Here is a 13,377-nt window from a genome sequence, read left to right as displayed (position 1 = left end):
AGTGCATTCGTCTACCGGCTACACGCCGTTCTACGTAAACGGGCTGATTCACCCTCGCGCCCCGCTGACGCCGCCATCCCATGGCTCAGGGCTTGGTAGGAGAGGAATAGCCAAGCGGCTAGCTGATGCCAGCCCCTCATCATCCGTAAAAAAGTCGATGACTTCTTGTCTCCGAGACTGAGTGTCCTACAACACGTTTGCGATACGACGTTTTTAAGGGAAGACCTGCAGAAAGGATATGCGGATGAAAAAGGAAGAGGCAAAGTGGAAAGCTTAAGGTCGGAGACCTGGTCTTATCAAATTCAAAAACCTGCCTACACATGCAGCCTCTGCTGTCTTCAGGACGAATCTTCGTCCATATTTATCGGACCGTTCAAAGTTGTGGCCAAACGGGGCCTGGCGTACACGCTGAACCTTCCAAAACGGATGCGCACCCACCCGGTGTTTTACGTGGGCTTGCTTAAGCCGTACCGGGATCAGGCGCAAGTGATCGCCGAAGCGCTGGCGTCAAAGCGGATCCCACGGGCCCGCGGCCACCCGGATATTAAACCGGTAATTAGTCGGTAGTCGTACCAGACTTTATGCTGGTAGACATAAAAGTGGTATCGCGCGTATGTCCACTATAATTGCCTCGAAGTAAAGCACAGCCTATGTCAACGGCCAAAGACCTCAAGAAGGGGAATATAATTGATCCGGATTTGAAAAGTTTATAATAAGGCGCACACAATAATTCAGCACTTCAGTAGGTGACTTTGTGGGACACCTCAAAAGCATTAAACATCCTTTTCAGCGATTGAAATGAGTCTTTGATATGTCAGGCTAAATTGCTGTGAAATGCTCAAATAGGCAGTAGATCCATGCCATTCGTGATTCTCTTCGTAAAAGCGGAAAGGCTCATCTGCTATCGCCTTAATTTGTGAAAAACTGTTTCGACACAGAAATTGGGATCTTATAGCGCCGGGTGCGCTCGACAGCGACGAAGGTGCCTTTTTTAGACTCCTCAGAAGCGCAATAACCGGTTGCCGATGATGATAGAAATGGCACCAACCGAGAGAGGCCGTTGATGTTGAGCTTTTAGCCCTTTTTGGAGCTCGAACTCAGACGTCTCGGCCTCACGACGAGAAATTGCAAAGTATGTGGCCATGCACCAGTAAAAGCAACTGAATGCCCTGGTTGTGGACTTATAGCTAGGAGGCCAAACGCGTAAATAGGTGTGGGTATACCGTGCTTCTGTAAACGATGTATAGAACAATCTCAAGCGGCATATGGTGCAGCTGTTAGAACTGCCTAGCCAGAAATATTGGGTGAGCACGAGATTTTGTCTACCTGCTAAAGAAATCAAATGTTGCGGACTACGTCCATGAGGTATAATTTCTTATCGCCGCGATGGCATCATGCCTCTCCCTGAGGTAGTAACAGTCACCTATCTTTCGAGGGCTATAGAGAGGTGCAATTCGCACTGACACGTGTGTCATGTTGAATGCAGAATGCAAGTTCCGTGTCGAGGGCTGTATGGAGTGTAGTATTGAATAAATACGAGCGGACCCGAGTGAATCATGCAAATAATTAGCGAAGTGATTGTTTGTCTGCCAAACTGCGGAGCTCGCCGATACCAACAGCAGTAGTACTAATCATTGCCACTTTGCGTGCTCCCATCGCTCTTGGTTGAGAGTTATGAAAGGTCAAAGATCCACGCAACGTCGTCTGATCACCCTATTGCAAGGGAACGTCTAAGCAGGCGCAGAAAGATCAGGCGTGAGAAATCTCGAGTTTTTGTACATTATAGTGGTCATAAACGAGGCATATCTATAGTATGTGAAGCTTTCTCGACGAGAGTTTGGCGCTCATAGCAAAAAATGATGGTTGTTAACACCATCGTCTCGCTTTGTGAGACTGTGAAACCCTTGTAAATTTTATTACAAGTGTGATTACGTATGACACCACTGTCAGAAAAAGGTGAACAGCACGCAAGGTATTCAAGATTCCGATATGGGTATAGCATCCGTGCATATACAACGGGGACACTAGTCAAAGTACCGAAGGTCTTTTAACTTTGCAGTAAAATTTAAGAAATTTGGTACTCGTAAAAAGTCGTACTAGACCTGATTCTAGATATGTCCTCATCATAGATATGGTGTGGAATGTCAAGAGCCATAGATTGACAAAACTGGAAGCCGGTAAAGCTATTGGTCATGCACTTCTGTCCCAGTAATGCTTCGATTTGTCACGGACCCATTTCTATCAGTCGATAAATTATTGATTCTGGCACTTCACTTCTACTTTTCTGACTCCGTTGGAGCCAGCAAAAGACATATGCTTTGCAGCAAGCGTAATTGGTTTAAGGCCAGGTATAAGAATAACACGTCTTTCATTCGTGGAGAGAATGCAGCAGTTTCACGGATCGGTCATCGTATTGACTACAAGTGCTAACAAGTGCAACGGGCTTGGCATGCGTGGGACAGCTAGACCAGCTTGAAAAGCATAAGTCTGTCAACTTAAGGACAATGCACAGAGGTTGGGTTCGGATGCTTCGCCAAGGAGCAAAACCAAATTCTCTAAACCTCGTTAAATTTGCTCTGGTATACCAGGAATAACAAATATTTAATAGAAATTATATTTTACGCGATTATAAAATGCGGTGTAACGAAATCGCAATAACCCGCCTTCATTACTTAACGTGCGGTCAGCAGCCCACTTCTACCACTAATTTTTCCTTTTGGAAAGCTCATCACCTTAATGAATATTTGTGCCTAGGTACATATACGTATGTACGTACAATTGCACAAAGCACAATAAAGATAATTCGTACAGTTATGCAACCGAGCAAGATGCAACTTCACAATAGTACAGCACTTACCCGTTACAAATCGGCATTGCGCGTGATTGCGTTTTAGTATGTTTAGTTTGAAACATCATTGAAGAATTTCTTGGCTTACACCAAGGAGCCACTTGCAATGTAGTATGTTCTCGTCAAGTTCAGGACACACTGCTTATCGTTAAGCTGTTTGTTTTCTCTTATCATAAGCTGTTGTGCTTAGCAACCTCGCCACCACAACTTTCCTAGATCATGGCAACATGGCTATCTTCCTTACCAAATTTGTATTTGAAAAAAGAATTAGTCAGGTTGAAAGAATATGTTGGCGGATGCGCGTTCCTGCTGTTTCGGCTATAAATTGTCGCATTTTAGCATGGTGAATACTTTCAGCGTCGTATATATGTTACATATGTAGCGATGCTGAAGCTTTGGAAAGCAAAGCGTTCGAGTACTGAAATAATGTTTGATCGAGACGCACGGCTGCATGTCTGCGCTTTTTTTACTATTTTAAATGTTGCTCTACTACGCACGCATGACACCAAACAGGCAGTGGCACCTCGTAATGAAAACCCTAGTGCAAAATTTGGTATGAAGCACATGATAAATCTTGGAGTAGCCACATCGGGAGGGAATAGACTCCTTACCTAAGAAAGGAAAATGTATTTGGCACTTACATAGCTGTTAACTGCTTGCTCTCAACGCGTAGGCTTGCACAGATGTATTGTATGAACGATGTTACTAAACGCCGCAGGCACCGATGCCTTCCTCAGGCGGTTCCGAAGGAGTGTAGCAGTACTACCATATGAATAATTTTTGCTCGTTCAGATAATGCGTCCAATAGGTCCAGAATTGTAGTGGTTGTGGCATAGACAGCTTGCTTTGCTTCTGTCAAGGACAACATTGCCAAGACGAGCTATTTCTCAACATGACTCAACGGTGCCTGATTCGCCAGATCTAGATCTGCGATTTATAGAAAATTTTCGGCAAACTTTTCTAATGGCGGTAGGAACCAGATTGAACATGACAACCGCTGACCATCCATCAACACATAATTAGACGAAACGCTTAGCCGCGTTATAAAAACTTTATCCGCTGCGTTATCTTTGAATAACAGCGGTTCGGAAGCGAGTCGCTGAACCTTAGTAACTGTACGGTATATACCGTAGTGCATGCACTAAAAAGGTGCCGATGGAATAATAAATCGCAACGAAGTGGCTCTAGACTTGGTGGTAGGGAGCGTTGGTGACCCAAATTCGACTCGATGATATCAGCCTGGCTATACTTCTCTGCATAACCACACTTTGTCATTATTCTTAATCTTACTGATATTTTTAAATAAATATTCCAGGAAGATTGTGAAAGATAACAAAGTACGCGGAGCTATTGATGTAAGCCAGGATGCTCAAAAGCAACGCGCTTAAGCCCTAGGCAGACAAAACCCACTTAAGGCACAAAAATATAGAAAGCACTGTCAGCCCACTTGTTTGCATTCGATATGACTTAGCTGGGTCAACGCTACCTCAGACTGTTCATAGTTGTGGCGAAAACGAGATTGAAACATGCTGTTAATATCCCAAGGAGAGCTCAAACACACCTTGTGTTCTACGAAATTTCTCTGAAGCCATATCACGAAATCTTTTTCATGACCCAGCCGGATTTGAAGCACTCTGACGACAAAGTCGGGGCCTCCCCATCACCCCTTGGAGCTGAACTGCATTCTTTTTGCTCCAAAACAAGGACACAATTTCGAGCCGAGTGCCTTGGGCCATTCAATACGATGACAAAGCTCAGAATGCTCATTTTAAATCTGACCGATCTCAGATTCGTTCACCCAGCGGAACTCTTCACGGAAGTCAACGTGCCGCCACAAGCAATAGAGCAGAAAATCATCAACTGTGGTATGTTCGTTCTCCAATCGCGCTGCAACACGAGCGTGGAGTGGATGAGAACATTAATGTCCCGGTGGATACACTAGGGTCATTAGCAGTATCCAAAGGAAGAAAGTGACAGTAATTTTTATATAGTTATAAGAATTTGAGGCCTTAGATTGACAAGATGTCGTTGACGGCGTTGCCGACAATGATACGGCGTACTGTTGGTCGTTTATGAAAAAAGGAATTGTTGCTCGTCGCAGGGCACGCCCGCTAATGAGTGTGGATCCATTTGAGATTTGGTCTGTAGTTTCACAACTCTTTCACGGAGGCCTGTGGGCTCTTAACAGCAAAAATTATTTGATGTGAATTCACCTCGACGTCTGTATTGTCCATGGTGGCTCTTCGGAGCAAACAATGACATTTACTGGGGTCGATCCAGATGCAGACACAGCAGTGTGCAGAGTGTCAAAAAAAGAGATGATGGGCAATTCGCTATTCATATATTCTGCAAATGGCTTAAAACAGCAAAGTTTCGCGAGCCACAAAAAGGTCCACATCGTAACGGGGTAGTTTAATGGGAAAGAAGCGTATTATTGTGTAAGTACACATTATACCTCTCAATTTTGTAATACTGTAACTCTGAATCTTGAATCTATTGAGACAAAAATATGCGGCCGTGTACTTAGATGTCCAACTTAAATTTTTAATAAAGTTTAAAAATCTCTGAGCTGAATTTCAGGGTTCACTGACATAAAAATTTACCGATATCACGAACAATAAGCTGAGACGGGATGAAGCGGTTTAAAAAAGTCTTCAGATAAAAATTATGAGAACTGATGAATCCGCAAAGCTTGGCGCATAATTGCTCTTGTTAATATCACGAGTAACAGACACTTAACATTGAGTTCAAATTTAGCTAGGACTCAATATGTTACTCTGTTCAGCAATAAAATTATATTCATGAAGGTGATAGCACAGTGCCACACAAACCACTCTGTTATCGTGTCCACATCAGTATCATCTCACAGCTTTGCAAAAGAATTAACGTGTACGCACACCATATTACGGTGTGTACCACGTAAAAAAACGCAGATTCATAAGACTAAAACTGCTTTTCGGATACTGCATACACGGTAATCAACATGCGAATTGACATTTACGATAGCACACTAATGATACGACTGCACTGCTCGTGACCACAAGGTGAACTTTGCATTAAATTAGCAGAATATGAATTAAGAAACAATCGCTCTGGAAGTGCTCCAGCTGAAGAGTAGCAAATCTGCTGTAGGTGTTTGGCACGCTGAATAGACGCAGAAAGCAAACCATCGCCGATTGCAAGGCAAAGTATAACCGCCAGAAATAAGCGAGAGCTGCGACACCACTGTTCGGAACAAGAGAAGAAAAATCGTCGTCATCGATTCTCCGCAAAATCCATGGAATAAATGCTGATTGCTGGTTTTCAAATCTGCCAATTCTCCACGGCTTTTGCACCGCAAGTCAAAGATTACGCCAGACCCATACAAATGTTGTAGATCTCAATCGGGTCTTGTCTAAAGAACCACTCACAATTGCCTCGCGTTTGTTTGCTTTCATTTCAGGCCGCCCTGTAAATATCAGCTTTCTTCGCCATGTGTTTATAGTCCACCCAGATTATTTTACAATTTGTCAAAAGATATGGTAAGAAAGATGTATGACAACAGGCGATTACTTTCTTGCTTCGGAGAACTAAAATGCAGTTGCAAAAATATTGGACTGTACTTTGTACTGAATAAAGATTAACTTGACGAGTCTGAGTTATACACAAAGGATGGCTTACCCAGAGACGAAATTAGGGCTTTTTCAGCAATGGGGTACTTCTTTTTTTATTTTTATAAGTGACATAGATTTGAGAACGGTTTGATTTATACTTTGAAGAAAGATATTTTGTAAAATAATAAACCAAAGTATCAGAAACATTCGTGACAGAAGCAGTCCCCTCGATCGATATTTCCAATAAGAATGGTTATAATGATTCCCCGAGTGCCGCGCAGCACATCTCACAAAGATGACAAGCTGGTTTTAATGATGTAGAACATTGCATAGTAACACAAACTTGTCCGTCTGCTAGTTCAGGAGTTGCTACGACTTTTCCAAACCCAATTACGTTGCACTTATGAACGTAGATCGATATAGAATACCCGCCGCGCCGAGCCACAACGGAGTCCCAACATGTGGGCTTTGTGCTCAAAATGTGAGTAAAATTTGAGCTGCAAAGATGTTCTGTAAGCGTATTCTACTCCTCATGTCTGCTCTCTTACAGTACAACTTCCTTCTAGAGTAGCAAATATCAATGTAGTTCTTACCTTTCGTGAAAAAAAAAAAACCGTGCATTTGGTGCCAAACGCTGATTAAGTACCCAAGCGTATCTGTCTCAGTTCTTAAACTAGTTGGAAGCTCATTCAATCATTTGACTTGTGGTTGCACATGACAGTTCCATTAGATCAGGTGCCTGAACAAAACGAAAATAACGCTTGGCTTTGCGATATGCATACCAGGACTTGAAAGTCGACATACATCTCATCGCCTCAAATTTGTGCTGTCGACTACACATTACCCAACTGACACAGTAACTGATAAAGCCTCTAACTTAAACCATCCCCCACTTACTAGAGATGAATGCGGTCGGCCGATAAAGATGTTAGATCTAACCAGTCGTTAACAACATCGGCGTCAGGGCATCCTAGCACAAATGAAACTTCAAAGCCCCATGAAATTACTAAACGTCACCAGTTACTGATCCCGGCACAAGTGAAAGCACTTCTTACTTTCTGCTTTACATGCAAGAAGGTAATTTCTTGACAAATAATTAAACGGCTAAACCTATCCTCCAGAAATTAGCTCTCTCAAGTATGACGACACTTCGAGTCTCATCAAGAGGATCAGAGAATAACATGATCAATATTTGATTTCATACAACATCGAATAGAGTGGCTTGAGAAAAAAACATGAACAATGTCTAGTACATCCCGTGCTTGCAATATCTTCGGGATCGTTATAATTTAGCTTCAATTCCTTTCGGCTAAGGCCAAAACCACTTCAAAGTAGTAGGATTGCAGGTTTTGTTTCATAGACAACAGACACTGCATTTGAGGGGAGGTATGTCATTTCTAACGAAATCTTGGTTGGTAGAATTAGTGCATACGAGGTCCTACCGGGATTTGAGCCCGTATCGCTGGATTCAGAGTCCAGAGTGTTAACCATTACACCATAAGATCTTGAGTAATCTGGCTCCTAGCGACAGCGATACGGAATCGACACAGAACGCTCAAGCTCGCCGTTATCATTCCTTTTATTTTCTAACGAGTAGACGGGCCGACATCTCAAAGCCAAATTGTATCGCCAGGCTTCCTTCACCAAGACCGAGCGTCACTTCGTGGTTCTGCAAAGAATGCATATGATCGAGTTTGAATAAAATGAAATGTAGCATATTAAAGCGTGTAATGTATTGTTCAGTGCGGCTTCGACAAGCAACCTGAAGCTGATTCAGCATTGTGGTATCCGTCCAGTCCCAGTTTTTAAAATGCATACTTCAACAAGCAATCTTTGGAAGCCATTAGATTTGTGCGGATGGCCAGCGGTGGACTTGTCCAACCTAATGCCAAACGCTTTAGAACGACCAAAACGTTTTTATCAATAAGCACTGAACTCTATCCAAAACGTTCGCCTTCGACTAGCTCGTTATCTTTCGTTAGAACTTGCAGATAGCACCTTGCCCGAACCGATTACGCTACCGCTGACAACAGCAATCTAGGCTGTCTAACTCAGATGGTCTACAAAGACAACAAAATAAAACTACCGGATGTGAGTTTTGAAGAACCGGAGGGTGTTGAAAGGTTCTTGCGCACGAGACAAGGATTCTACCCGCTGACACAGTTCGAATAAGCACACGTTATTATCTTTTGTTCATACATACTGAGCAGACACAGCGTTCAATGAGCCATAAATTTTTTTATCCAGATGGCTACCGTAGAAGGCGCAATGTGACCAGTATTCCGGACTTGACGCACTTACCTTGACGTATCACCACAGGACGAGAATAGTTTGGCAACTTCAGGAGCACTGCAAGCCTTGATTAGGAGATTAAGGGCGCAATCGTGAAAACCAAAAAGCAGTATTCTAGTTAAACAGTTTTGTTTACTCTGGACAATGCAGCATATGCTATACACAACTAAATCGTCTTATCAATGGCGACATCGATATTGTGACATGCGACAATTCTACTTTGTACGACGCGATAGCGCGTACGCCACAAGATTAAGCCGATTGATTATGTACCTTTACCTTGGAGGCAAGAGAGATTCTCGATCCCTCCGACTACCCAGTCACTCCTTTCTCAAGTGTATAGCCGTTGCGACAAACCTGTTGAAATTCGAAGAATGACGCATTGCGCAGTAGTGCTGTCACAGCAAGACCGTTTCTTCGTAATCATTCTTCACAAGAGAAGGACCTGACCCGTTTTCTTGGGACCTATTGTTGCTCTTTAATACCACCAGTCACGTTACAAAATTATTTACCTCATTCTCCATCTCACCGGACCCTCACTCATCAGGTCATGAGCTGCGACTGCTCCTTGCCGTCACAACAGAGATGCACTTTGGAGACCGCAATATACAATCTTTTCATGCACATTCATGATACCGTGGTTTATTGCCGCTTCTCTCTTTGCTATGCTGAACGCGCTTACAAACATCATTGCTGGTCGATTCGAACAAGTCGATACTTAGCAACAAAACCTTGATGGGTAGTTGACTGTAGGTACTAAAACGTGAAATTGACTGTCATATTAATCGGACGATAACACTGCTACCTATTGAGATTTGAAGGTTGGTTATATTCTAGTCAAATTGGACGTTTAAATATCTAGAAATACCAATTCCCTATACCCCATTTGTGAGAGTATTTCAATACCAGCTCGTGTAACTTGATCTCTGTTCTTCTCGAGATTCACTTTAAGTCCAAAAAATATTCTTGGTATGTAAACTCACATTATAAATTTGTGTGTACCCCGTGGCAGGTAAATCCCGAGTCTGCTGCACAGAAGAAGACAGTAATATTATCTTAACTGGATGTTATTTCAAAATAATTCATGCCAGTGCAAGAAGGTGGAAGAGTGGACGATCGGCACGTTTTGACTAGGCGCCGAGATAATTTATTTGTCACTCAGGCAAACCTAATCACAACACGGTGCTGACCGGACATGTTTAGGAAACTGTTTATACGATATTCTTGTGCAGTCATGCAATACAAGCGTGCACAAATTTGTCTGGCCGGAACAATACGATGTAAATGACTGCGGTGATACATACTAATGCGTTATTATTTTTACGAGATGGCCATTTGTATATAAAAAAAACTTTGTTTGACACTTGTGTGATCCAGCTTTCTGTCAGCGACCTCACAATAGATCATTCGCGTTATTAAAGATATCTATTAGGACTCAAAAGCACTTTTGCTGATCGCCAGCACGCCAAATGCGAGATCACACGGTTCCTTAAATTTTGAGCCCACTTTCCACCTCAAACTTTGTCCGCGCAAGCGTTAATCCCGAGGGTATTGTCTTCGAAAAGAATCTGTATTAATGCTGTTGTGTTTGCTGGTGCTGAAAGCTATGGAGTGTAGCTCAATAGGAAGCCAAATACACTTGATGCGGTCCATTGCATAGATAGCAGCTGTACTGCTGTGACGCCTAAAGCTTGTGTTAACTAAATATTGATTTAACATGTAGAAATAATATGAAGCGTGGGATGGCGGGGACAAATATTCTCCCCACCACGATGTCATTTAGGATAGGAATTATATTTGAAAAACTAGCTGTGACGAAAGCGTGGAGTATTAACGTCGATAAACATAAGTGATGTCAGCAGTGCAATCAGTGATTCTGACAATGAAAAATTAATGAGTACCCCGTCGAGCTGGCATTACTGAGCGAGGATTACTATTCTTTTTCAGCGCGAGGCGATACATGATTTTGTAGCCATGTAGAGACACTCTGCCACCATCCAAGCATTTTTGCGTTATACTAAACACTGGCTGTGCCGATTAAAATTAGTTAAAGGTGTATATGCCACCGCTTTATTAAAATTACATTTTACTACTCATTGTAACCAAAATCTGGCAGATCTTCTTTTCAAGTTACTATTTGAACAAGCGATTCTATACCGTACTTTCTGTTTTAACTTCAAATTAGCGTGTAAAGCTCAAAAGGCCTTTCGCATCATTCGTACCGAGTACTGCACTGTAAAAGTATTTTTTAAGGCATATCTTTATTCAGATTTTTTGACATTATTCTTTGCTTTGACAGAGTGACCGTCGGCAAATTTATGCAATTTGCCGGATCCGTAGCTTTCATTAGCAAAAGGCCATCCTCAATATTTAAGTGTTTTCCAACTAGCAAAACAATCCAATAAGTCGACCTCTTTGCATAGCACCAGGCAAGCACAGTTGTTGAGCTGCTTAAATGTGCTGGCTTCTTGAATATACGCGTCGTGGCTGAAGTCCGATCGCTGGACAGTATTACGTCAGGTGGCTCCAATGGCACCAAATATGGGTGTTATTTTGACCCTGGAGCAAAGTGTGGCCGAGTATTAGTGATGGTCTTCGACAAAAAGGCATGCTTACTGATGTCATCGACAGCATGAGTGATGCGTTTTATTGTTTTGTATCAAACATAAACATGGGTTGTCATATGCTTCCATAGAATAAGCTCTCAGAAATCAAATGTCGCTCAAGAATGACTAGACAACAAGGCAATTCCCCGTTCCGGAAATTCTTCGATGTTTGCACCTTCCCTTCTACCTCATCCCCGGATAAATGCACGCACCCTGATTCGCTCTCCAAAGTAGAGTGTGCTAAGCCATTTCGCTGCGAAATCACGAAAGTTTCAACCTTCTGTAGTAAGCTGGAGCGGGCTCAGCAAGCCGAGTTTGACATCTCAAGAACAGGAGTCATAGATATCTTCGAAGAAGCTCATTTTACAATTCTGCACTCTGTCACAAGGCTTATCAAAAGGCGCTCAGTGCACCGCAAACTTGCAGCTTAATCGGAAAGCAGAAGATGTGTCCAAAAGTGATTGGTAAGCCTTTCCCCATTCTCAGATCACCACAACTTTAGGACATCGCTAAATGTCTAGAATACAGGCGGTTAATACATCAGTGCCCTCGATAAAGATTTTACCCATGGTCCAAAACTCTGATGACTTTAGTTTGATTTAGATAGCTCAATTCGAGCACTAGGTGAATCCATTTGTGGCGACATTAAGCAGTTTCAGAGTCAATAGCGTTATACAACATCGTCGCGTAATTCGTAATTTAGCGAGATACAAAGCGCGAAGTTGTTATCGCGGTGTTCTGTTGCCTCAGTAATCGTTTGTGCCATCTTTAGTTTTGCGTCTATTATAAATGAGCTCGTACCGCTACTAGCTAAGTCTCGAAAATAAACAAAGCCCGGCCTCTTCCGCGAACGGGAATTGCGTTGCTCATCGCGACTCTGTTGTTTTGGAAGGAAATTTAAGAGTGTGGGTGTAAGTGTCAACGACGCAAAGCAATTTTGCATAGTTGGAAACTCAAAATTCCACGAGTTCTCGGTTTGAAGGTAGCATTTTCGCACCACACAACTATTTGTTGGTCCCGCTATAAAGACGACGAGTAGAAAACAAGTTACACGTGATTGGTCTGAGCTTCTTCTTAGTCGTTTTGACATGTCGACTATCGTTGAAAGTCGGGATAATACGGATTCCAGCCATATTTTAGACGACCCCACGAATCTGCGCAGTGATGCCAAGAAAGTCGGTAGGAACACGCCTCGTTTCTAAAAGGACGCTTTGCATCAGAGCCACCCATAAAAACATAGTAATGATACAGCATTGGTAAGCCTGCATACAGCACACAGCATTTTCAATACCATTTTATAATTCGAATCGGGTCTGAATCTCGTTTTTTCAAGAACAATCAGAGGTTCGGCACTCAATCAAAAGCCGCAGAGAATAGGCAAATTTTCGTTTTTCCGTAGCCTAATTCTGTGCCCTTAGTCTGCTTTTGACATGTGCATGCAACATCGGCATATCCAGGCTTTTAGCCATAGTGTCGTGCACTTGGCGCATCACTCTCAATCTTTTTGAGATCAATTTGTCTATTTAGCTTCATAGTGTGGCTCAATCAATATCTGCACTTCCCAGAAACGCATCTTGTAGATTTTATATCACGAAATTTTCATTGTTGGAAATGGTAAAACTCTAGTTGATTCGTTAACGATGTTCAGGATGTGTAACAACTTCCATTTCTAACGGCGCCAAGCGCTCCACGTCGCACGCAGCGACGCATTCGCCTGCTCCACGGCTCGGAGTCGCTCCGAAAGAGCGCGATAGTCCTCAACGCGAGGCAGCCGACGCACGACGGGCTTCAAATCGTCAAGGGCGTCCGCGCAGCGATATGCCGCTTCAGCATGACGCTCAGCGGAGCGCCGATCACGACATACCTCGTTCTCAAGGGCTCGAAAAGCATCACGAGCCACCGGGCAGCGGTCAACCAGGTCGTCACCTTCCGCCACCGACCCCTCTCGATCAGAGCGGTGACGTTCACTATCAGCTGAAACGTCTAGTACGACGACGTCGTCACCACGGTAAGACCCAATATCTTGTGAAGTGACGGA

General features: G+C 43.1%; 1 protein-coding gene across 1 annotated transcript; it reads left to right on the top strand.

The window, feature by feature from the left end:
* Window positions 1-11,461: 11,461 nt before the first annotated feature.
* On the top strand, window positions 11,462-11,770 carry PHALS_09111 (uncharacterized protein; the record flags this gene model as incomplete). The annotated part of the gene is made up of 1 exon (XM_024724551.1): window positions 11,462-11,770. One exon carries the CDS (start codon window positions 11,462-11,464, stop codon window positions 11,768-11,770), a length of 309 nt encoding a protein of 102 aa, XP_024575416.1.
* Between the last annotated feature and the right edge of the window lie 1,607 nt (window positions 11,771-13,377).

The sequence above is a fragment of the Plasmopara halstedii genome, assembly GCF_900000015.1.
Source record: "Plasmopara halstedii genome assembly, contig: Scaffold_350, whole genome shotgun sequence".
In the NCBI taxonomy this organism is placed as follows: Eukaryota; Oomycota; class Peronosporomycetes; order Peronosporales; family Peronosporaceae; genus Plasmopara; species Plasmopara halstedii.
Note: the sequence above shows the minus strand (reverse complement) of the source record. Positions and strands in the feature narration are given on the sequence as shown.